At 37.5% G+C, this 26,638-nt stretch overlaps 1 protein-coding gene across 3 annotated transcripts in view; it reads left to right on the top strand.

The window, feature by feature from the left end:
- The window catches only part of LOC127424255 (tyrosine-protein phosphatase non-receptor type 1-like), a 64,853-nt gene that overhangs the window by 12,760 nt on the left and 25,455 nt on the right, over positions 1–26,638 (top strand). For 2 of the 3 annotated variants that reach the window (XM_051669272.1, XM_051669271.1), the window contains exons 5-11: positions 3,043–3,141; positions 3,253–3,390; positions 3,946–4,155; positions 5,284–5,445; positions 6,722–6,894; positions 10,193–10,419; positions 23,425–24,079. In XM_051669272.1, coding sequence (XP_051525232.1) covers positions 3,043–3,141; positions 3,253–3,390; positions 3,946–4,155; positions 5,284–5,445; positions 6,722–6,894; positions 10,193–10,419; positions 23,425–23,495 — 1,080 coding nt within the window. In that variant the 3' untranslated portion in view covers positions 23,496–24,079. Of the gene's footprint in view, positions 1–3,042; positions 3,142–3,252; positions 3,391–3,945; positions 4,156–5,283; positions 5,446–6,721; positions 6,895–10,192; positions 13,660–23,424; positions 24,080–26,638 lie in introns of those variants that run through there. The other variant, XM_051669273.1, reaches the window with a different exon arrangement.

Genomic DNA, 26,638 nt, shown 5'->3' with positions numbered 1-26,638 from the left:
TTTAGCACTATATTTACTAAATTTTACTCAACTTTATTTTGTAAATTTTTTTTTAATTTTAAATAGGTAGATAGCAGTTTCTTCTGATTTCTGTGGTCATAACATTTTTGTAATTTATTTGCACATGAAGAAATTGTTAATATATTAGGAAGAAGGAAATAAGAGTACATACAGTACAGCAACCATCGACTGCATTTCCACGTTAGCAATTGTGTTTTCTAAAAAAATACCAAATCAAACCAACTGTACATACAGTTCATAATGAATAAGACATTTACACGTGAAGCGCTTTTACTTTGAAGTTGCACTCGCGCTCGTGCGCGATCCAGATTTTAAACGGCCTGGATCGCCTGCTTGGATTGTCATGGGCTGACCGTCATGATTTGTGAATCAGGGGAACTTTTGATCCTGATCCTGAAGTTTTGATTCTGGCTGATAAAATACACACTTCAGAGGAGGATATTAGATGAGCGGTAGACGGGAAGAAAACGCTGGATTTTCATGAGGTTCGTGAATTACATCTGTTTAAACGAGATATCTGCATATTTGCAAATGGTATATAATACAAGTTTTATTGATATTTGCCTTTTATCATTAGAAAAGGAAGTTAAAAGTGACAGGGAACTGCTGAGGAGAGACTGATAGAATACGTGCTTTAGAGGTAAATAAATGAGCGTTCCGCAGGATGCTGGATCTGCTCAAGTTTTGTGAGGTTTGTTTATTACATCTGTTTAAACGAGATATGTGCATATTTGCTGAAGGTATATGATATTAGTTTTATATATATTTGCCTTTTTATCATTAGACAAGACAGTTAAAAGTTACAGTGAACTGTTGATGAGAGAGGGGGAGAATGAAACAGGTGAGCACTAACATAATGAGCTCAAACGCGTCTGCTGCGGCTCTGAAATGCGGACCGTTTAAATGAGACTGTTGCACACCGGCCTATTATTGTAGTAACACAATGGCACATAAAAACAAAACAAACCTTGACAGGTTGTTTGCATGTCTCAGTCGCTTCACATGCAAGCAGCAATTTTCAGCGCCCTCAAGAAAAAAATCAACCAAACGGCAAAATTTAGCGCCTCGGCGATACATCAGTCAATCACTAGTCAGTACCTGAAAAACCCTGAAGCCGTTCTGCCTTTCTCCTTCATTTCTCTGACAGAATGTGTGCCACGTATGTGTTACGCGAATAAAATGAAGTGCACATTTCTTGCACGTGGTGGCGGTTTTGCGTACCCGTGTTGCAAACAATAATCCAAAATGTATACCGGTTGCCAAATTTCTACTGGTTTATCATGTATACTGGTATATCGCCTACCTCTACAACAACTCTTAAAAGGGAGGGGAAAACACTTCATAAGTTTCATTTTTGTGCGTCCAGTCAAACTCTACAGTAGTTTGGTGAAAATGCATCAGTTACTTCATTGAAACTTGCTAAATTTGGCAGATGCCAACATGCACAGGTTGCATGACATCATGCAAGGGCTGCACGATAATGCTTAAAATGATAATCACAATTATTTTGCTAAATTTTAATTACGATTATTAATCACGATTATTCTGCCCTTTTTGAGGTATTTAAAAAAAATAATAATAATAAAATACTTTTGCCACAGCTTAGATATCAATTCTAAAATAATAATAAAAAATCCATTAAACAGCAGCTCTCATGTTGAACAAGGTGTTAAAACTGCAATCTGGTAAATGATTCCTTTTGGCCAAAATTAGCCTAAGTCATGTTTTGCCCATGCTTCCAGTTTCATGATTTTCACACTTAAGTTCTCTATAGAAAATGATTTACTATTGTTATTGTAATAAACAATAGTAATATATTTCTGTTATTATTTAGCAGGCGACAATGCTAAATGGTCTCAAGCCCTTATTTTGATGTAAAAAAAAAAAACTGAAGGAAGTGTGAATTTTGTTCTTGTTGACAACAGTTTTGAAAGGCTCTGGTGCTCCATCCAAAAATGGTGAAATGCTCTTATCGCCTCGAACCACAAAACTCTAGTGCAATGTTTACTTTAGATTTTTTTTTTTATAGACACTTGTAATGACCAAAACCACTGAAATTATGCAAATGTGCAAAGAGGTAAATCTGGAGCGCTTTTTAATGCTGTCAACACACATTAGTGCCACGCACAAACTGGACTCAGAGTACAGCTGTTCTGTGTATAATATACAGTACAGTATAATGCGAGCACGAGATGGAATTCATGCCTATTGAGCACAGAACCGCTCTAAAACCACTGCAATTCTGCACTGCAACCAAAATTCAGCTGACTTGCTGCGTGATCAGTTAATGGCTGAACAGACAGAGTTGTTGAATGACTGGAATTCTTAAGGAAACTGATCTCAGAACAGTTTGAAAGGCACCTGATTTTCATCCTACCTCCATATACAGTCTCCGAAGGCAGCATGTTCCAACGTTCTGATGCGAGCCTTGTGTAAATCAATGTGCGTCTCAGTCAGCTCCCTAGTTCAGTAGTCAGGCCACTGATCAGGGAGTCAGCCCTTTTTCGGGCTGTCTCAATCGCAAATTCTTTCCGGTTCACTGAAACTCTGTAAAAACAAAATCCCACAATGTACCATAAAAACCAGGGAGCATTGTTGCTCTATTGTTCTGTCCGAAACCAGGAAAATACTGCCTTCAGAGGCTGTATACGGAGGCAGGATAAAAATAAGGTGCTTTTCAAACTGTTCAGAGACCAGTTTCCTTAAGAGTTCCATTCATTCAAAACAGCTATCACTTAAGCCATTAACTGAAGCTCCTGACCCATATCTGCATGATTTTATACATTACACTGCTGCCACACGATTGGCTGATTAGATAATCACGTGACTAAGTAGATGTACCTAATACCTAATAAAGTGGCCGGTCTGTGTGTGTGTGTATATATAAAATCTTACAAAAAAGAATCGTTCTTACATTCTTAAATATGCATACATATATAAAATAGTAAAATTGACATGTTTTTGGACATGAGTGCAAATGTGGATATGCTTGTTTTGGTGATTGTGTGTGCGTGTGTTTAGGGCCCATTACCAAACACCTGCGGTCATTTCTGGGAGATGGTGTGGGAACAGTGCTGCCGAGGGGTTGTGATGCTGAATCGCGTTATAGAGAAAGGCTCCGTAAGTGAAACTCATACACAAGTTTCTGCAATATAGATGAATGCAATTGCTTCAGACGCCTACTTGGAACATTTACACGCGATCATACGTATGGAGTGTGTGTGTGTGCAGGTAAAGTGTGCTCAGTACTGGCCGCAGCGAGAGGAGAGGGACGCTGTTTTTAAGGACACAAACTTCAAACTCACTCTGATCTCAGAGGATGTAAAGTCGTACTACACAGTACGACAGTTGGAGCTGGAGAATCTGTCGGTGAGAAGTTTTATCTTCCCCTCATCCCTTCCTCTTCCACTCATGCAACTATTCTCATTGCTGATACAGCACAAGTACTTTAAAGGTGATGTGTGTAATTGTTTTGAATGTCAAAATTCTTCTGTTCCAGCTTAATATGGAGAGGTAGCTGTAAGTAAGCCAATTTGTAGACTGATTTTACCCAAAGGTGTAAACATTATGGCACTATAGCGCTTTCAAAAACATTGCTCTTTTTTTGACACAGCAACATTTGCTCAACTAATAGCATGGAGTTTGGGTCCTGACTATCTGTTTGTCCAACCAATGGCAGATGGCAGGAGTGTTTAGGAAACTTGTTTGAACAGTCACTATTTGAGCAATTCCGTTTGGTAATTCTAGTAGCACAGAAATTACACATTTAGCTGAAATGCTTGCTTTCCAAAACAAAAACTTCGTTATACATGAACATGTTTGAGTAGACTGTTGACTGGACACTGGGATATTAAACATGCCAGAAGCTTATACCTGACAAACACACGCTTATTATGACTAATGTTGTGTTTTGTGTGTTCAAAGACTCAGGAATCACGGGAGATTCTTCATTTCCACTACACCACATGGCCAGATTTCGGTGTGCCCGAGTCACCCGCATCTTTTCTCAACTTCCTGTTCAAAGTGCGTGAGTCAGGCTGTCTGAGCCCCGAGCACGGCCCTGTTGTGGTCCACTGCAGTGCGGGTATCGGCCGCTCTGGAACATTCTGCCTTGTAGACACCTGCCTTCTATTGGTGAGAGGAATGATTGGTTTTTATTCTCTGTAATGAAATTTCATTTTCTCTCTAGTGCTTTGCAGTATGTTAAACATGACAATAAACCTGACTTTGACATTGAATAGTCCAGAGTATGGTTACCAAAATTTCAGTAGTTGATGGCAATTAAATTGCATGATTCTCAATATTGAGAATCATGGTGTTTTAAAAACACAGCAAAAACTAACATGCTATTGAACACACTCCTTTGTTTTAAAGCAATATACATTTTAAAGAAATATTAAATATTTTTTTATAAATATATTTATTAAACATTAGAATATATTTATTACATATTAATATTATTATTTATTAATTATATTATAAAATATTTAATACATATTAAAATATTAAATTAATATTAAAGGAATAGTTCACCAATAATGAAAATTGTCATCATTTACTCACCCTCATGCCATCCTAGATGTTTATGACTTTGTTTCTTCTGGAAATTACAGAAGAAAGAAAAATGCAAATTAAGATTTTAGAAGAATATCTCAGCTCTGTTGGTCCATACAGTTCAAGTGAATGGTGACCAAAATGTGATGCTCCAGAAAGCACGGAAAGGCAGCATAAAATTAATCCATAAGACTCCAGTGGTTAAATCCATGTCTTCAGAAGTGATCAAATTGGTTTTGGGTGAGATCAGACCAAAATATAACTCCTTTTTCACTATAAACCTTGACATCAGCAGTCTTGTTGATGATCATGATTTCAAGCTTGGTACTTCCCTCTTTTGGATTACTTTTATGCTGCCTTATGTGTTTTTTGGAGCTTAAACATTTTGGTCACCATTCACTTGCATGAAGGTGCTGAACAGAGTTAGTTCTACCAATACCGTTTCCTTTATTTTATTTATTTATTCATTATTATTATTATTATTATTTACAAAGTATTAACTTTGCACTAAAGCACTGACACTTTTGACAATCCTAGGCCTGAAAACTGCTGGATGTCTGTATTGTATGTAGCTGACTTGAAACAATAACTTGTAATGAGCTTGTTGATGAACAGCTCAGGCAGATTTGGCATTGCTTTTGTTTGGAGCTCAGCAGAAAGTCTGCAATCCCCCGTGCATCTCCTAACCAACTGCTGTTGTATTTTTAGATGTCTCAGAGGAAAGATCCATCATCAGTACGCATCCGAGAGGTATTGTTGGAAATGCGACAATACCGCATGGGTCTAATACAAACAGCTGATCAGCTGCGTTTCTCTTACCTCGCTGTCATAGAGGGTGCCAAATACATCATGGGAGACACCTCTGTACAGGTAACGTAAGGCTGTGTAAAAGTGACCAATGTATTTTAAAGGTGCACTCAGTAATTTTTTGTTTGTTTACATTGTCTTGGACTTACCCTGAAACCTAGCGCTGTTAGTTCAGCATCATTCAAATGTAGGTAGGGATGGGACGATGTATCCAGTTGCGATATTTTTGCTTCACGAGATAATGATGAACCATATTGAGGCAAACCTCGATATTTAGAAATTTGCAACACTGTTTTCTTTCCATGTGATTGTAAATGAAATGACCAGTCAAACATCATAATCTCTCTATCGGTTGATCTGACCCCTCTTGCGCTTTTTTCTTATACTGTTTTCAAAGTTCACACAAAGTCCTTGGAAGTTTTTAAAGTGCTTGAATTTAGCTTTTAGAAATTGAATTACTGGAATACCAATCGGCTTGTTTTGGAAAGTGCTTGAGATTAAAATGAACCATTTCTTTCGAATAATGTGTCCATCAAAAATGAGATCCCACACTTCACTTTCATTGAATAATGTGTCTTAATATCCTTTCTGTTCTTGTCAGTAAGAAAATAAAGTAAAAAGAAATATACATTTTAATCACACAGCACAGATGCGATAAAGAAACCAAGAGACTTCTCTCTTGTTAATAAACCGGAACACTGTGCAAGTCTTGCACGTTGAACTCTTAAAGTGATAGTACAGTTTTAGCGCTGGTTATACAAATGAATAAAAACACAGTGTTATTACTTTTAAATTGTACACATTATTTAAACTATGACAGCTCACATCATGATTATGCATTACATTTAATTATATAATATTAAGTGATAGAATGTAGAATTTTTATATTTTTAAAATGTTAAAATTTTATTAGAATAATAAGCAAATTATTAAAAAATAAAATATATCTTGAACCTTATATCGTATATCAAACCGAAACGTGAGAACCATATCGTCCCATCCCTATTCAAACACAGTAGTTTTCAGTTATTGATGCCATTGTAGAGATTCACTATTTAGATGATTAATCCATGAGTTAAAATGTCCAGTAACATAGTGTCACGTGATCCTAACATGGCAGACCCCATAAGGGGACCCTCTCAGTGTAGAATAAAACAGCATTATAAGGTTACTGATATAAATGGAGTCTTCATCTCATGTGAGTACTCGTGTTTTTAAACGTATATTTAAATTTCTTTAGGAGTAAAACTTTTTAAATGAGGAAAATATGTCAACCGTAAACATTTAAATTTGGTGTCCTGATGTATCGGTCAGTGAAATGTTTGTGTGCTGTGAATAGGAGTCATGGAAGGAGTTATCGAATGAGGAGGACCTCCCCCCTGAATTTACTCCTCCTCCCAGGCCACGACCTCCACTAAACCCCCCTAATGGCACAGGTGATATGGTGAACTCTGACCCCACGCACTTCTTCGTTGAGACAGCAAAGAACAACATAGAAATCTGTGCAAACAGGTAAACCTCTTAGTATCTCTCTTTCCCTCTGGAATTGTCCCATGCACACACAAAGCTTATACTGAAATGGCACCAGTCTGGTCATACGTTTGTAAAATAAACTGTTTGATTAAAATGTAAATATTATGATTGAATTTTGAAAATGATAATTTATTTGTATACTTTAATGTCCACCCTGAAATGACAGTACTTTTTACTGTTGGCCATTTGTTCTAAAATCTTGGTACTTAAAGGAATAGATCATCCAAAAATGAAAATTCTCTTATCACTTACAGTACTCAACCTCATGCCACTCAGATGTGAGAGTTTGCCTAACTCAGCTGAAGATTTTTTTGAAGAATTTCTCAGAATTTCTTCTTTTGGTCCATACAATGCAAATGAATGGGTGCCAAAATTTTAAAGCTCCAAAAATCACATCAGTTAGAATAAAAGTAATCCATAAAACTCCAGTGATTAAATCAAAGTCTTCAGAAATGATATAATAGGTGTGGGTGAGAAACAGATCAATATTTAAGTCCTTTTTACTAGGGTTGTGATCCGAGAACCAGTTCTTGTTCAGAACCAGTTCCATTCTTTAAAAAATACCGGAATGTTATGATCTTCGGTCACAAGCCTGAAGTACAACATTAGGCTACAAAACACTGTCTAAACTGTCTCTGGAATTGTTACTGTTTATTTAATGATGTGTCTCTGTTATAATTAAAGATACACAAGTTTTGTTGTAATAAGTGGAATTTTATAAAACAATAAATTAATGAAATATGCCATCACATTTTGTGTTGGTTTACATTTCTTTATTTAAAATAGAGTAAGGATCTATTATTGGATTGCATTTATTTTTCTTAAAAAGTCTGCAAACACGCCTTTTACAAGAACTGTATTAAATGTATTTCTGATTTGTTACATCAGCTCTGTACAAATCGGAAATGATCTCATTATATGGTAAGAGACAGCAGAGGGTAGTAAATGCAATACGAATTGCTTTTCTCATTTCTAAATAATTATTTTAAAAGTACTAAAAGAATTACTGGAACCGTTAGGGAACCGGAATCGTAAAATTCCTTACCCTACTTTTTACTATGAATTCTCCTCCCTGCTCAGTCAATCTCCACTTTAACTTTCTCTTTCACATTCTTCTTGTGTTTTTGGTGATTCACATTCTTCATGTATATCACCCCCTACTGGGCAGGGAGAAGAATTTCTAGCAAAAAAGGACTTCATTTTTTTTCTCATCCACATCTATCATATCACTTTTAAAGATATGGATTAATACACTGGAGTCATATGGATCACTTTTATGATGCCTTTATGCTTTTTGGAGTGTCAAAATTTTGGCACCCATTCACTTGCATTGTCTGGGCCTGCAGAGCTGAAATATTCTTCTAAAAATCATAATTTGTTTTCTGCAGAAGAAAGTCATACACGTCTGGAATGGCATGAGGATGAGTGACTTATATACATAATTTATACGTAATTGATGTCGGCAGGTCAAACATGCACACCAAAACGGATTAAAACATCAGTCATAGAGACGGTAGAAGCATTTTAAAGTTGCCTTTACAAAGTACTTTATGCAACCAGTTTAAATATTTTATCCATCATAACATTATTGTTCTAACAAACTCTAGACCGCTGTCAAACGCAACTCCTCACATACTCACAAAATGATGCTTCATCACGCTCGTAGTAAAAACATTCAGTCAGTGAGCCGAATAACTGCTACATAGCAAAGAGGGTTGCAAATATCAGAAATATCCAGTCGCTAACATTAATGAATAAATAGAATACAACAAGTGTATTGTTTTACTCGCAGACTAAAAGCTGTTTATTTGTGCACAGCATAGAGTTACAGATGTTATGAACAGATGTGGCTTGTCATGTTTCTTTCGTGAAACATAAACAGAATATGAGAAACTGTTACACACGACTACTTAAAGCAAATTCTCCCATTTAAAACAAGGCCAAAAACTCTGTGATATGTTCAGATTCTGAGGTACTGTAATCTTCAAGGAGCGCGTTTAACATCTGAACTGCTGAAGGGAAGTCTGGCGGCTGCTCCTGGGTCCTAGTGCCTGCATTATCCAACCTCTGTCAGTGTGACTTATATACACAGATGCTCAACAACGCGACTTGTAGTCCGGTGCGACTTTATTTTCGGAAAATGCGGTATATTAGCGAAGAAGTTCATCCTTTCACTGCGTGTTGAGAGTTAAAGTTTGATTAGACTCATTCCGAGTAATGTGTGTCCAAAGATGAGATCCACGCGATCCATTTGCCATTGAATAATGTCTCTTAATACCCTTTCTCTTCTTTATTCAAACACAACAAAACATAAATATGTAACGGATGAGGTTAAGAAGCCATTCGCGGCCTCTCTTGTTAATGTGCTCATTTACAGACATTTTACAGAAATGCTGATTTTCTTAAAGAGCCAGGACAGATTTTAAGCATATGCTCTACAAATCAGTGTACATACTTGTAAGTAGTGTAATTTACAAGCGATGCATTAAACAATAAACATGTAACAGAATATAGTATATGCAACATATATATAGTATGTTTATTGATGGAAAACATGGCTTTGTACATTTTTAAAAAGCTAAAAAGTGACCAAAATGATGAAAAACAAATAAAATATAGTTTGTAAAATGTTTATTTTCTTAATGTATCAAGTTAAAAGGTCTTCTGTATAATTAACAGCATTAGCTTGGAGAGAATTTCTTTCATATGTAAGCAAAATGAACATTATAACTGAAACATACCCATTATCAAATCTGAATCGAATCGAGAGCTTGTGAATTGAAATCAAAACGAATCAGGAAATCTGTATCAATACCCAGCCCTAGACCTGAATGATACCTCAAATCGGGCGTCTTGAGGAGAGGTGTGCTATTACTTTTCTAAGCGATATAATTTTCACCTGGCAGATGATAAAATAGGAGGGAAAAAATCCCATAGACTTACATTGTTGAAGGAACCTGAATATAATTATAGGGACCAAATAACAAAGAATTAGGTGGGGGGGGGGTCTTTTGACTTGGACCATTAAGCAACCAAGTAGTAGCACCCTAGCAACCATCCACAACACTGTGGACGCAAATTTTGCACAGGCAAGGGCCACTCATATCTTGTGACGTGTTCCTGTTGCTCAGCTGGTAGACAGTTGCCAAGGTCATGGATTTGATCCATGGGTAACGCACATCCTGATAAAATGCATAGCTTGAATGCACTACTTTGGTTAAATGCATCTGCCAGTCATAAATGTAAATGTTAAAATCTTCATTCTTGTGTGTTTTAGTGCACCTCAGACATTCACAGATGGTCCAGACCTTCGCAGACGGGCTGCTGCTGGAGAGGTTGGAGTGACAACATTGCCAAGCGAACAGCCCGACAACCCCATCATTGCGACAGAAGCCCCTCCCAAACCTGCTCGGTCCCCTCCCAAGACTCCACCTGTAGATGATGCCCATGGAGCATGGAGCCCCCTGCTGGCCAACGTGTGTTTGTGCACAGCGCTGGTTTTAGGTGCTTACGTCTGTTACCGCACCTATTTCCACTGATGCTCTCTCTTTCCATCTTGGCTCATTTCTCTTTCTCTGTCCCTCCATCTGCTGGCTGTTTGAGGGAACAGAGAGAGAGAGACACAGACACGCACACTTTCTCAGCTGGGTCCGTCTCGCTCTCTTCGAATTCTAATCTGGGGAGAGTTTTAAGAGGCTTTTCTCAGCCAAACTGCTGTTGTTTTTCTCCAAACACACTCTTTCACACTTTAATAAACACGTGTGTCCGTTTAAACCTCAGGGCCTCACAATTCAGGTGTTACAACCCAAACGTTATACACAGGTAAAGCAAATCCAAAAGACTCTGTTATTGCTGCAGTAATTAAGGGAATTTTTGTCAATGTATATGTATCTCAATAATATGTAATTTAGCAATTTCAATCTAATGACTATCAGTGATGGTCTTCAGATGTTCCAAATGGAGCTGCACAGAAGATGAGCTCCTCTCAGAGTAAGGGGGCACCATTCTTTTACATGCTGAACACACAGACCTGCTGTACATGAGAAACCTGTATATGTGTTTGTGTGTGTCAGAGAAAAAAAGGTTGAGTAGTCTTGGATTTCTATAATTAGATCATGTGCTAGGTGTTAAAGGGGTAGATCGCAAAAATTTAATTTGTCATTTACTCACCCTCATGCTGTTCCAAACCGATATGACTTGCTGTCTTCTGTGGAACACACACAAATAAGATATTGGGCAGAATGACAGCCTCAGTCACCATTCACTTTCAATTTATGGAAAAAAGACTTAAGGCCATCAGTCTCAAGCATTCTGCCTACAGTCTTTTTTTTGTGTACCATGGAAGAAAGTCATACTGGTTTAGAAAGACAGGAGAGTGAGTAAATGATAACAGATTTTTTTTTTTTGGGTGAACTATCCCTTTAAGCTGCTGTCTCAGTGGAAACATCCCAGACTTGCTGACTGAACCTTATTTAATTTTTTTCTCCTCGTTCCCTCAGCTTTTGTGTGTACCCCAAAGGTGACACTGGCACTTCATCTGTCTGAGTCAAGAGAAAATGAAAAATGCTCAAGCAAGTGACTGCACTGTCCCCTCAATTATTCATTTGTTGCTGGAGAGACTTATTCTGGCATATTGTGTTTTTTTTTTTCTTGGTCAAATCTGTTTTCGTTTGCCCCGAAGGTTCAAAACATTTCAAAAATATTGGAGCTCGTGTCTTCAGTTTAGTTCCCTCCAAAATATAAATTCTTTCTATATTTACTCACCCTTATGTTGTTCCAAACCTGTATGAAAAGAAAATTTGAAGAATGTTGATGCTGCTCTTTTTGATCCATACAGTGAAATTAAATGGGGCTGTCAGTCCCTAACATTCTGCCTAACGTCTCATTTTGTGTTGCATTGAAGAAAGAATGCCATGCTGGTTTGGAACAATATGAGGGTGAGTATAGGTTGACAGTTTATCATTTTTGGGTGAACTATCCCTTTAACCTCTGGATGACACATTCAGGGCAAACCTCAGTCAAATCTTATCCAGCCTATCGGCTGCTTTTCCAGAGGGCCATGCAATAAATGTAGCTGCGGACTTTCAGTTTTAATCAAACCAGAGCTCATTGCAGTCGCTCTGTCTCTTGTTGGGCCACTGCCTTACTGAACCAAAATGTTTACTTAAAGTCTTGCAGCCTCTATATTGGCCCTCGTATTCTGCATTTGGTGGGTCTTAACTTCAGATTTTGAGTAAACTTTAGAGCTTCAGCAATTGAGGTGAAGCAAGTTCACTTCTATAATTGCTTCATGTAAGCATAATGTTTTATTATTTGTCAGGCCAAATTAAACGCCAAAAGTGTGTGTGGCAAAGTCAGACCAGCAGGTGGCAGAATTGAGTGTAATGGAGAATTTCACTTGGGTTGGGGCTTGTGGGAATGGCTTTGAATTGTATTTTCTGTTTCACTTTTTGTCTGCTGCAATATAGATACATTCAGATTCTTGTGACCCATTTAAGAAAACTTGATGAATGGTGTCCAGTGAGTGTCAAACTCACCAAAAACCAAACACCAGCACAGAATGAATGAAAAAGATCAGTGACAGTGAGCTGGCTTTGGGTTTTTATTGGGTTTCTGTTTTATTGCATTAATGTTTTTGTCATAGTAATAAATATCCTGAGAGATTATACACACTTGACGATTGTTCATAATGTTAATTTGACAACCTTTAATGTAAAAAATGTATTTGTTGAAATAACATTGATTAATAAGTGCTGTAAAAGTATTGTTCATAGTTCATGTTAGCTAATGTAGTTAACATGATAAAATAATATCTAAGGGCAAATGAAGCCTCATATATATATATATATAAAATACGTGTGTATATATACGTGTGTGTGTGTTTGTGTAAAATATATATATATATGTATATGTATATATATATGTATATGAACCAAAAATGAAAATTCTGTCATTTACTCACCCTTATGTTGCTCCAAGCCTGTATGACTTAAGTGGAACACAAAAGAAAATATTTTGAAGAATGTTTCAACTGTTTTTGTTCATTTAATGAATGTCATATGAGGTCCATTGTTGTTTTGGACCCCATTGACTTTCATTGTATGGACAAAACAATAATAAATACACTGAGACATGTTTCTTTTGTGTTCCACAGAAGAAAGAAATGCATGCAGTTTTGGTGCGACATGAGGGTGAGTAAATGATGTCAGAATTTTCATTTTTGGGTGAACTCTCTTTAGGTATAGTTGTGACATGGCTCTTTGACTACTAGCTGACACAGTCCAGAATGGTCATTTTTGGGCCGTTGGGTAGTTTTCCTGTTTGTCGGTGGGGATAAGCGGTTCACACTCTGAAGCTCTTGTAAAATTGGTGCCACCATCCATCGTAGTGACTTTCTGACTTACTCCCAGAATCAGGTCCAGTTGCTGGACCACAGAATGTAAAGTCTCTCTTCTTGCTAGCTTTATTTACACACTTATATAGAGAAATGTATTTGTCTATTTCTTTTTTTTGTCATATTCTGTTATTTCCGGATTGGTAGACATATGAAATCATCCTCGGTCTTTGTATATAAGGCTCCTTTTCCCCATCATCCTGTTGTTCTTTTTAATGTTGATTATCTATTTGGTTTTTGTAAGAAAAGCATATTATGCTTTGTTCTGGTTGGATGTATTGACATTTGAAATTTTATTTTTGGACAGAACACAGAGCAGATGCTGTGGTAATAAACTTATGCTTCTCTGATTCATCAGTTTTGATTTTTACTCTTATTGCAGCATGTGTTTTATCCTCAGCCTGATTGCGATTGTTAGGGAAGTTGCTCAGATATTGGGTTGCAAAGAGAAGATCTCATACCTGAAACTTTGAAAGGTATGAATTAAGGAGCTCTCCATGAGTTCTAATGGTTAAGTAAATCTAAATAATATATTACAAACTCAATGAATTTCAAGTGTGGTGTTTTTTTTTTTTTTTTTTTTTAAGCTTGTTTTATGTGCTCTTGCATCATCCTTTCTTGAAAGGTTAAAAAAAATATTTCCTTGCATGTAATACCACATTCAAAATTTTTACACAGATACAACAGAGAGGATGTAATGCATGGAGTGATAAGTATATTAATTAATCATTGATCTCTTCGGTCCCTCTCAATCTTTATGGTTCCTTATCCTTATGTACAGTACAGTATTTGCTGGTGCAAATATTGCATTTGAGCTATTGACAAATACGGTTTGTCGGAGATAAAAATTAGAAATCTTTCAAAAATCTTGTTCCAAGTTTGGTTTCATAATAAAAATATTTCTAGCATTTTCAAAAATTAAAGGATTTAATAACAAAATTTCAAGTGATGTAACGAAGTAAAAGGGATTAAAATATTTTCTTTGCACCTTGAATACAGTTGAAGTCAGAAGTTTACATACACCTTAGCCAAATACATTTAAACTCCGTTTTTCACAATTCCTGACATTTAATCATAGAAAACATTCCCTGTCTTAGGTCAGTTAGGATCTCTGTTTTAAGAATTCGAAATGTCAATAATAGTAGAGAGAATTATATATTTCAGCTTATTACTTTCATCACATTCTCAGTGGGTCAGAAGTTTACATGCACTTTGTTAGTATTTGGTCGCATTGCCTTTAAATTGTTTTACTTGGGTCAAATGTTTTGGGTAGCCTTCCACAAGCTTCTCACAATAAGTTACTGGAATTTTGGCCCATTCCTCCAGATAGAACTGGTGTAACTGAGTCAGGTTTGTAGGCCTCCTTGCTCGCACACGTCAGTGATTGAGGTCAGGGCTTTGTGATGGCCACTCCAATACCTTGACTTTATTGTCCTTAAGCCATTTTGCCACAATATTGGAGGTGTGCTTTGGAGGTGTCATTGTCCATTTGGAAGACCCATTTGCGACCAAGCTTTAACTTCCTGGCTGATGTCTTGAGATGTTGCTTCAGTATATCTACATGATTTTCCTTCCTCATGATGCCATCTATTTTGTGAAGTGCACCAATCCCTCCTGCAGCAAAGCACCCTCACAACATGATGCTGCCACCCCCACACTTCACGGTTGGGATGGTGTTCTTTGGCTTGCAAGCCTCACCCTTTTTTCTCCAAACAAAACGATGGTCATTATGGCCAAACAGTTAAATTTTTGTTTCATTAGACCAGATGACATTTATCCAAAAAGTACGATCTTTGTCCCCATGTGCACTTGCAAACTGTAGTCTGGCTTTTTTATGGTGGTTTTGGAGCAGTGGCTTCTTCCTTGCTGAACAGCCTTTAGGCTATGTCGATATAGTACTTGTTTTACTGTGGATATAGATACTTGTTTACCTGTTTCCTCCAGCATCTTCACAAGGTCCTTTGCTTTTATTCTGGGATTGATTTGTATTGTAAAATTAACCAGATTTGTGGAAGTCCACAATTTCTCTTGGCTGATTTCTTTTGATTTTCCTACGATGTCAAGCAAAGAGGCACTGAGTTTGAAGGTAGGCCTTAAAATACATCCACATTTACACCTCCAATTCAGTACACCTCCTATCAGAAGCTAATTGTCTAAAGGCTTGACATCATTTTCTGGAATTTTCCAAGCTGCTTAAAGGCACAGTTAACTTGGTGTTTGTAAACTTCTGACCCACTGGAATTGTGATATAGTCCATTAAAAGTGAAACAATCTGTCTGTAAACAATTGTTGGAAAAATTACTCATGCACAAAGTAGATGTCCTAAACAACTTGCCGAAACTATAGTTTGCTAATATTAAATCTGTGGAGAGGTTAAAAAAAATTAGTTTTAATGACTTCAACCTAAGTGTATGTAAACTTCTGACTTCAACTGTGCATGTGACACGAGTATACATAACTTAATTGTTAGATTTATTGAGTCATGAATATCAACTTTTTTTTAAGTGTACTCCATTTGTCTTAAGTAAAATATGCCTTTTTATAAAAACTTAACACAGTCATGAGGATTTAAAGGGGTCCTCTCTATAAGGCATGAAATTATTTCATGCTTTGTCACAGGACAACACAATGACTATCTGAATGTTAGTTACACAACCTGACTTTGTTTCACTCCTTTTTTCTTTTCTTTTTTAAGATCTAATTATTCTAAACTATCTATACCAATCTTTTCTGGAGATTTTCAGCTTTTTATGAGATTTTATTTTTTCACAATCTCTTGGTGGTTACACCACTTAGAAAATGTTTACTTTAAGCCCCAGAAAAATAAATGTATATTCAAGTAATTTTGTGCGAGTAGCATTTTATTGCATTTTGATTAACTTCTCTGCTTCAGTGCGCAAATGAGAACTTCAAGAGGCCAGTGGAGGGCGCTTTAGGATTAAGGAATACTTTTTAAACTCATCTGAACTCATGTCAGTGTAATAAAATAGTATATATTTCATATTTTTGTGTATTTAATAAATCGGTGCCCGTTTGTAACATTATCTTTTTAGCATATTCAAAGAGCAGAAATGCAGATGCAGAGATATTAATCCACCTGCCAAATCACCACTGTATTTTGATTGAGGAATGTTTTACTTATAACACAAGTCTATAATTCTTACTCTTATGTACCTGCTTGTGTGTGTGTCAGCACTGTACAGTTGGGTGTCATACCCATGCCTTTCCTGTAACCTTACCTTGCCCTACTAACAATACTTCACACCCCCAAATAAATGATTTAAGACATGTTGCAAAGTATTGTGTACTCTGGTTAGCATTTTCTGCAATAAACAAGATAGGACCCTTGAAGGGGTCATTTGAGTTCAATTTTTTTTTTCTCCAAAACAGATAAATAGGCATTCATTTAACCAATGTATATAGGAAGGAAATGTTGGCCTATTATAAAGTTCCTGTGCTGGTTTGCACACGTTTCTGCTAGGCTGAGTTATTGGTGGCCTTCACTGTTCTGAGGGGGCTGGTTTGTGGTCTCCTAAACCTATCTTTACTGTATTGTACTGGTTCGTGTTGGTTTATACTGGTCTGCAATGTTCTGGAACATCTGTCCATATTCAGTTTGTCTCCTTGTGTGTTTAAACACATTCTTGGAATTTATCAATTAGTGGTAACAGTATGATTTATGTTACATCTGCCAAGTTGCTCATTCCATTTCCTGTGACATAACCTGTATGTAGTGGTATGGTATGTTCTTTCTTCTCCTGAAATGGTGTAACTCATCTCTCTCTCTTTTGTCTTTTATGGTGATTCAGCAGTTTGGAATTAGGTTTTGGGCTGTTTGAGCAGTTTATTAACTGTTTCTTATTAACTTCTTGAAAAGAAATAGATTGAAAAGATTTTAGCCCATAGATATTTTATTATCAACGAGAAACACCCACGTCTCTTGACCTTTAACAAAGAACAGTACAGAAATGAAATGTCAATAATAGACTGGTAAAACTGATTCAGTTGGCACTGCCACACACACTCCAGCATCATTTAACTACAGTATTTTGGATTTACTTAAAATAATTGCAGCTGCAAATGAAGTATAGTCTCATCAGGACTTTATTATCTTAATTGGCTTAATTCAGTTTCAATTTATTTGTGTACTGCTTTTCAAAATGCTTATTGTCCCAAAGCAGCTTTATGGATAATAATGCATGAACAGTGCTGGGTAGTAACTGATTACATGTAATCTGGATTATGTAATCAAATTACAAAATTCAAGTACTTGTAATTGGATTAAATTACATTACAAAATACTCGTTATTGGACTACAGTTACTTTCTTATGGATTACATGTTAATTAGGCAATGGCAGTAAATTGTTCATTATATGAAGTTTTTTTTCTCTTTTTAAAAAATCTTTTACATTTTTAACTCAGCCTTTCGAATGTTTTCAGAAGAGAGGGAGGGTTGTTAAATTGCGCACAGATCTGATACTAGTCATTAGCCAGGTGAAAATGGAGTGGTCTAAATCAGAGTTTGACCACTGGATGTCCAGAGATAATTTCACTTTTAAGGTTACACAGGGAAAAAAACATCACTGTGCAATGAAAACTCTGCCTTCCAAAGGTTAATATCCTGTCAACTGTAAATCAGTACAATCAGTACGCGATTACAATTCAGAAGTAATCTGCCCAGCACTACTTACGAACCCCTCAGTGTGCAAGTCAAAGGCAACAGTAGCAAGGGAAAACTCCTCAGATGTTTAAATAGATGGATGGATTTTTAGAATGAACTTGGACATGCATCATGACTCAAACAGGCGACACGACATGCGATTCTCAACAAGATGTTGAGAAATACCATCATAAGAATGACATGTAGAGGGAGCTTTTTATATGCTAAAGGGTGCAGTGTTTGTAAACTTGTATGACTGTGTAACACAGTGTCTGTGTTTTTGTGCACATCCATATTCTGTTGTTGGTTAAACTTACAGTACAGGTGTGACTGTGTTCTGAAGTATGTATTTGTGTGCACACATCATGCGGTTCATGCTATTCAGGAATGTTTCTGTGAGAATGTGTGTGTGTGTGAGTCAGGGCACTCCCTAACACTCGTGGTACTTTGACGTAAAACAGACAAGACAGAACAGGCTGATCCAACTACTTGGGAAAATATTGAGGGGTGGGGCTTAGTACCGGAAACATTCTCAAAAAGACAGTTAACCTGAAACTCCTGCTGGGGGTTAGTTTTGGGTTCAGGTATCAGGCAACTGCTACTTTTGCTTATCATTTTTGTTCTTTACAGCACTGCCAAATATTATAGCAAGCAAAAATGCATATTCTGCTTGGACTGTATGCAGTCAGACATATGCAGACTGAAATAATTATTTTGATTGGATAGATTGGCAAGCAGCCAGTGTTCCATGTTATTGTCTGTTTTTTACAGTATAAGTGACGGTATAAATGAGGAATGGTAGTGGTTTGCTCCTCCATTTGTCTCTCTTTCCTGTATGTACCTCCCTATGTTCTCTCTCCTCCCATTTCCGTTTCTTTTGGAATATTTCCTGGGGGCAACAGATTTAGGAAACTCCAGAGAAAAAAAAAAATCTGGGTCTGACTCATGGTTCTTACTCACACTTTATCAATGTCAAAATGCATATGTTTAAACAAACTCTAAGTAGCAAGTAAAACTTTAAAACTTAAATTTTTTTTTTGTTGACAATTCCAGTTATTTTATTGAGCCTCTTTTGTGTTCTTTATTTCTGAGAGAATGTTTGATTACACAACAGTTAGTTCTGGTCCTCTAATCAGTTTGGACAAGTGCCATTCCAAAAGTTCGGATATGTTTTAGAATAGATCTGATATGTTTCACTGTTTGTAGCACTCCGCTGGTCAGTGTTTGCGGCATTCTAGACAGAATATTAGTCTGTGCGTGGCCAGTGGCACAAAGGTTGATCCTGATTTGGCTTATTTTGGAACTACAATTTTTTTGAAAATAGCAAGAACAGACAAAATAACTGGCCATGTTGTGTCTAAAATGTAAGTTACTCCATATTAATTTCTTGCTTATATGTACATAACAGTCACCGGTCATTATCGCAAAATAAACCCAGACACTGTTTTGTATCACCCTGAATGAGTTTATACTGTGATAATGACCGGCTGACCGTATATCGTTACACTTATTACATGGCTACTTACCAAATAAATAATTAAACTGACATAATTATTTAAATTGAAATTACGTTATTATGCAAGTAGAAATAGATTGCAGAGTCTCCAGAAACAGCTGAATTTAACCTCTGGGTTCTTACCCAAATTCAATGGTATCAAATCAAAAGACTCGGATTAAAGCATTTGGGTCGATTGGATTACCTTTATGCTGCCTTAATGTCCTTTTCTGAGCTTGGAAGGGTTGATCCCTAATTGGCTAGAAGTGTAAGAATATATTCACATCAAATCTCCATCAAAATATCTATGTTTGTGTTCTGCAGAAGAAAGAATGTCATATAAGTTTGAGACAGCATAAAGTCCTATTCACGAATGTTTATTCATAATTAACTTTTTTAATTTTGTATTTATTTATCCCCTTTTCTCCCAATTTTGAATGCCCAATTCCCACTACTTAGTAGGTCCTCGTGGTGGTGCGGTTACTTACCTCAATCCGGGTGGCGGAGGACAAGTCTCAGTTGCCTCCGCTTCTGAGACGTCAATCCGTGCGTCTTATCACGTGGTTCGTCGTTCATGACACCGTGGAGACTCCACATGTGGAGGCTCATGCTATTCCCATTGAGAGTGAGAACCACTAATCGCAACCACGAGGAGGTTACCCCATGTGACTCTACCCTCCCTAGCAACCGGGCCAATTTGGTTGCTTAGGAGTCCTGGCTGGAGTCACTCAGCACACCCTGGATTCGAACTTGCGACTCCAGGGCTGGTAGTCAGCGTCAATACTCGCTGAGCTTTTTATCATGTTTCTAGAGTCACTGCTGTTGCACAATCCAGCACTTTATTTAACTGGCAAAAATCGGCATTGGACGTACAGATGATGATTAGTTTGCACACCCTCAAAAATTATTAACCTAAAACTACGCAGCTGCTGTTCATGAAACCTTTGCGCTACTAACATAAACCTGGTCTGTATTTGAAAGTCTGCTTATACCGTATATCCCATGTATAATCAATAAGCATAAATACAACAGAGTATATTCCTGTGCTTTTGTACTTCTCACGCACAAAAACTCTGAATTCAATGCAAATATGCAGTAAATAAATAATATACAAGCTGTATATATATATAAATTTTGTATTTTTTAGAATATTTATGTTGTTGGTACCTAATATTGTATAATATGCCTGGTGTTTTGTCTTTTTGTCTTGTCAATGTACATTATTTAATATGTATATCACTGTGCATTTTATTTTATCCTGGCATTAAAAATAGCAGTGAGGTTCTGCAATTTGTTTGGATTTAGCTTGTAGTAACATATCACATAAAAAAATATGCACTTTGATCGTAATCTTGACCAACCGTTTTGGAGATTTTGGACTTTCCCAATTCAAGTTGTTAGGACCTGTACTTGTTTACATTGAAAATAGCTGCCCAGCCTGCCTAGCAGCCAAAGATGGCTGTCGAGTATGGACTGACTGGCCTTGAAAGGGACTTTGACCTGGGATCGGGAGTTCGTTTGGAATAGACTCGTAGCAAAATAGATGTGATAATAAAAAGACGGGACGAATATTTATGCAACAACGCTTTCTATTCATTCCACTTGTACAAAGAAAACAGATTCTATATTCCTCAAAATGCATTAAAAAAAAAATTGAAAGAACATAATGAAACAGTAATGCCAAATTAGGTAAATAAATGCCTTAACAGCTTTAAATACTGTATATTAATCTCATGCATTGAAAACTGAATGCTGAAAGGTCTGTGCAGTAATCCAGAATACGTTTGTAGAACAGTGTCAGCTGCGGTACGGGGTGAAATTTTATTTGTTTCGGTCTCTGTTTGAATAGATCTTTCGTCTTGAGATTGTCACGCAAATCGTTGCAGATTTGGAGTGAACAGGCTTTAAGGGTGAGTACATGATGAAAGAATTATATTTTTTTCCTTTAAAGGAACATTCACCCAAAAAATTAAAATCCTGTCATAATTTACACGTGTTGTGTTGTCAAGATTTTACTGAAAAATGACTTAAATTTCATGTTGTTTCTCACCAAAACCTATTGTATTGCTTCAGAAGACTTGGATTATGACGCACAAGTAACATGGATTACTTTTATGATAATTTTGGGTTCTTTTTTTAAGCTTTGAATTGAGGCATTATCCACTGCCATTGTATTGAAAAGGCAGACCGAAATATTCAGTAAAACATCTTTTGCGTTTAGCATAAGAAAGAAAGTAATACAGGTTTGGATCGACATGAGGGTGACATAATTTTCATTTTTGGGGAGTTGGAGTTGAACCCCAACCCGAACTCACAGGTTATCCCCAGACATGAAATCACAGATATCTTGTCAACGTAAGGCCGACATACAAACCCATCATAATTTTTTTGCTCCTATGACTTGTGATTAAATTAAAATTAGCATTATTCATGAGCTCTTCTATTGTTTTGCATGTTTATGCTTGAGTTAATGGAAAAAAAATTGTGTTTGGAGATGCTGTTGGTCTGTTTGAGGGCACCCCTCGACCGCATCTTGTTTTTTTTTTAGGTTGATCTACATAGCAATGAGCATTTGCGATGTAATTTCCTGTTGCTGTGTGCATTCTGTGCCTATGCACTCCATTACACCTCGTAGCTGATCCGCAGTTGTTCTGCCACTTTACGTAAACAGCTCAGCTCGGTGGTTCCCCTTCTTTGCGACCAGCACTTCCTCTTGCTGCAAACACACTGACACACACACGCTCGCTGATGTGCACAGAGGCTCGCGATTTAAACCCTTTACTATGACCTGCTTAAAGTCGAGATCTTCCACAACAAAAGTCCTGTCGTTCACCACCTTTACATCACAGTCGTCATGGCAACTCGCTGTTTCATGTGATTTATGGGGGGATGTTTTCATACACAGGACATGCAATGCAAAACAACATGTTCTTTGGCTCTAATCATGTAATCATTTCTGTTTTTCACTCTTCTAAAAGAAGGCCTGGTGACTTGCAGATACAGAGCAGCAGTGAGAATTCATATGTTCTGTGTTATTTGTGTATGTGTATTTGTGTGTGCTTAGTAGCTAAGGTAATCACCCATCTATTTCAAATTCATCTCAATTTAATGTCTACAGTGGATATATCCCCCTTGCAACCTGATCTTTAGTCTTTGTCAAGGGCAAGGTGTCAGCTGGTAGGTTAGCATGACCCAGTTAGCCTCTGCAGGTAGATGTTGTAACTACACCATCTGGGCCCTAAAAAGCTCTTTCTCCTTTAAAGGCAAATTCTGGGTTCAGTAATTTTTTACTTGACCCTCCTTTTCTTTTTTTAAAAAAGTAGCAAAAATCAAGGTTACAGTGAGGCACTTACAGTGGGAGTGAATGGGGCCGACTTTTAAAGTGTTTAAAGGCAGAAATGTGAAGATTATAATTTAAAAAAGCATTTACACCCTGTCTACACAGGGTGCATCCGTTGACGTGATGCAGCACAACGGCTTGAGGCTGTCGAACGCATCGACACGAACACTCTAAATTTGTGTTGTTGGCAGTAGTAGTGAGACACGTGCAAATGCACACCTTAAGTTTGGAGGTGCAAGTTAGGACAAAATCTTTCAAAAGAAAAATATATAACTGCACACTCTCTTACAAGTTTGACAAAGGCTTGTTGCTGAAACGTTGGTAATAAAATAAACTTGTGAGAGAGTGTGCAGTTATATATTTTTCTGTTGGCAGTAGTAGCGCCAGCATGTGTAGTGCAAAATGGAACGAAACACCTGTTCACTGTTGGCGCAACGTGCTGCAATGGACACTTCCAGTGTAGGCCGAATCATTATATAGATTATAATGAGTTCTATTGCTTTTGACGAGACCCGACGCACTGCTCGCATCCAGTTTAGACAGGGTGTTAAATTATTTCTTCTATTAAAACTTGTCTAGTATTTGAGCTGTAAATTTGTTTAAATTTTCGTTATTACAGGGTTTACATCTGTGACGAGGAGGAGGGTGTGGCCAGCGCTGAATCAGCTGATCAGCGGGAGAGCGAAATAAAGGGGAGCCGGAGGCGCCAGTTCGAGAGAGAGAGAGAGAGAGAGATGCACTTGGCCGTGTTACATGTGTCTGTGTTTGTTTGTTTTAAGTTAAGTTTGACATTAAAACGTAGTTTACTGTTCAACTGGTTCCCGCCTCCTTGCTCATCCTTGAAGTGTTACAGTGGTGCTGAAGCCCGGGAGGGAGGAGGGATGCGCTGTCGCGAAGTCCTTGCCGCTGCCATCCGCCAAGAGAGCAGCCGCGGCCATGTACCGGACGACAGTGCATCTGTGAGCTGGCGAGCAAGTTCTCTCTCGCTCCTCTCTCTCTCTGTGTCTCCGCTCGCCCTTTCCCTCTCCCCTTGTCTCTCCCCCAGGTTCACAGGAGGCAGGGTGGACTACATGCTGACAGAACATGTCTCCCCTCCAGAGATGGGGGGGGAGGGGGAGTTAGTCAGGCCGGTGACGCCCCAGCCTGAATCGGGCGGGGGAGGAGTATGACGAGGAGGAGGCCGTGAAGGCGCTAAATCAGCTGATCAGCAGGAGAGCGAGATAAAGGGGAGCCAGAGGCGCCAGTTCGAGAGAGATGCACGTGGACAGGTGCATGTGTGTATTTCTGTTTGTTTTAAGTTAAGTTTGACATTAAAACTTTATTTACTGTACAGCTGGCTCCTCCTTGCCCATCCTTGAACTGTTACAAAGACTTTACTTCATCATGTCAACAAAGTTGTAAAATTGGATATAAATTATCTTTACACACTTTTGAAACACTAAGTATATCAATGTTTGTGGATTAGCCCTATTCACTTCCCATTGTAAGTGCCTTACAGCCCAGATTTTTGCTTTTTTTTTTTATGAAAAGGAGGGATTTTAATTGTTTTAATGAAAAGGATTTTTTGTTCCTGCTGCTTTTAAAGTCAAAGCTCAGGATAGTTGCTAGTGAAGACCTTGGGACTTTGTAAATTCTTGCAGTGCTATCAGCCAATCACCATTGTCATGAAATTTTCCTGCAGCTCCAGAGTGATTTGTCACATGGCATTTACAGCTCAGGTGATAGGCTCAAAAATTTCTGTGCACAGACCCTAGTGCCCCCGAGGAAAGATAACAGATTTCAGGCTTGCAGGACCACCCAGAAGTAGGCCTGCTCCAGCCAAGCACCTGCCTTTGAGATGAATGGGAACTCTAACTCTGTCTACGTATTATAGACATCCTTCGTAAAGGGCGAAAATAGACTTTTTTTTTTTTTTTTTTTTCAAGCAAGACTGTGACCTTAGTAACTCTAGTTTCTGGTCACCCCTAGCTGAGTATTTTCCGACCACACATCTTGAACTGTTAGGCCACCCCACCCTTTGTGTGTGTTTATAACTGTATGTGTGTATTAGTAATCAGTTCAAATGGTTACATATTCCATTCTGTTTCTTAGCATGACTTAACTTCTGCCAGATGACATGACTCAGCAGATATTCTCTCAGGTGCTGCAAAAACCATGACTGAGAACCCACAAATTTCCAACACTAAGGTCTTCTCATCTCTTGTGGTTTCCTCCCATGTAATTAATTGGGGAATCTTTCCCAGATTACAACAGGGGCATCTCTAAATCATGTTAAAAGTTCAAGCGGAAATGGGTTAGGCCTAATTGTAAGACATAATGGACTTTTGTTGTTCAATTGACACTTTAATTAGTTTACTTGAATTTGGAGCTTCAGTTTGAACTGATATACCTAACAATGACTGAATTGTTTGCCTTTTAAACTTAGCAGGAAATTTTCAAAAGCACTTATATATAAAAAAAATCAATAGCGAATGACAATACTAAATATCCCAGGATGTTTAAAATGCATCTTGACACTGTCCCATGTAACTCTGGAATAATACAAGCCTACTCAAAATGCTCTAATATCAGACTTCTTAAATATGGCTATGTATGCAAAGCATACAGTAGCATTTTATGTGAAACAGAGCCCTGTCAACCTTTATTCTAGCTAATTTGTGAGTCATATGTCTGGCTGTAAAGGGTGTGTCTGGAGTTTTAGGAGGGCAGAGACCAGCTGAATGTGTTTCTTGGATCACTCATTGAAAAGCTCAGACTGGGTTTTATTGTATCAGTCCTCCTTTCAATCACAAAGGGAAACTAAAAGTGTGTAATCATGGGGGTTTCATGTTTCGTGCTCACAATATTTATTTCTACCTGGAAACATCACTCATTTCTGCATGAGAATACACAATACCAAGTTTATAATATACAATACTGCTTAGCACAACAGAATATTACAGAGTCTACCCACGGTCAGAGACAGAGATAACCCAAAGACGTGTGTGTCGTATGTGTGTAATCATTCTTAGGGTTTTTAAAGTTCAAATGCATACGCAGTATTGTAAAGAGGAAGGGCTCTTCATTATATAAGCTCTTAAGAGCCCAAGCAAATATGTCACCTATTTTATCCTCAGTGGTATTTATCCAAGGTCCAGCCAAGTGTTTGTAAGGTCACACATTACTGACCAAAATATCAACAACAAGCTGGTTAGTGTCATCCTCTTGGAACTTAACTTTGCCCCTTAAACATACAGTGACCCCAAAAATTATATGCACACTTAAAAATGTATGAATGTCTTTGCATTATATATAGCCATATACAGAGTGACTATTTGGACTTGATGTAAATAGCACCTGCCACACAGCGCAGCTATTTGCACTCAAATAGTCTGCTGGAAAAATAAATTTAGACAAAATGCCCCATTAGTGTGGCTGCAGTGGTGTGAGCTATAACGGCAGTGTGAATGTGTTTTTCCGACCCGGGTTCGAATTCACCTTTTGTCCCACATTTTCTGTCTCCACTCTTAATATTTCCTTTAATACTAATAATAAATAAAAATGAATATAATGGTTGATTTCCTCACAGCCTTACTACAGTAATATGGTGTTAATATAGTAACCATGTTTAATTTTGTGGTTATTATGATTCTACTACAAAATACATGACTATGGTTCCTGTAGTAAAACCATGGTTAATTTTTTGTAAGGAAGGTTAACGGTAGGTTTAGGAGTAGTTATTGTTGTAGTGTGTCTGTGGGACTCCCCTATATGCACAAGGTGTCTGTGGGATGCCCCTATTTCGTTAGTATTTAAACAGGGATGCAAATAGTATCTGCAGCTATTTGCACTTA

Source organism: Myxocyprinus asiaticus, chromosome 33 (assembly GCF_019703515.2).
Source record: "Myxocyprinus asiaticus isolate MX2 ecotype Aquarium Trade chromosome 33, UBuf_Myxa_2, whole genome shotgun sequence".
Taxonomy (NCBI): domain Eukaryota; kingdom Metazoa; phylum Chordata; class Actinopteri; order Cypriniformes; family Catostomidae; genus Myxocyprinus; species Myxocyprinus asiaticus.
Note: the sequence above shows the minus strand (reverse complement) of the source record. Positions and strands in the feature narration are given on the sequence as shown.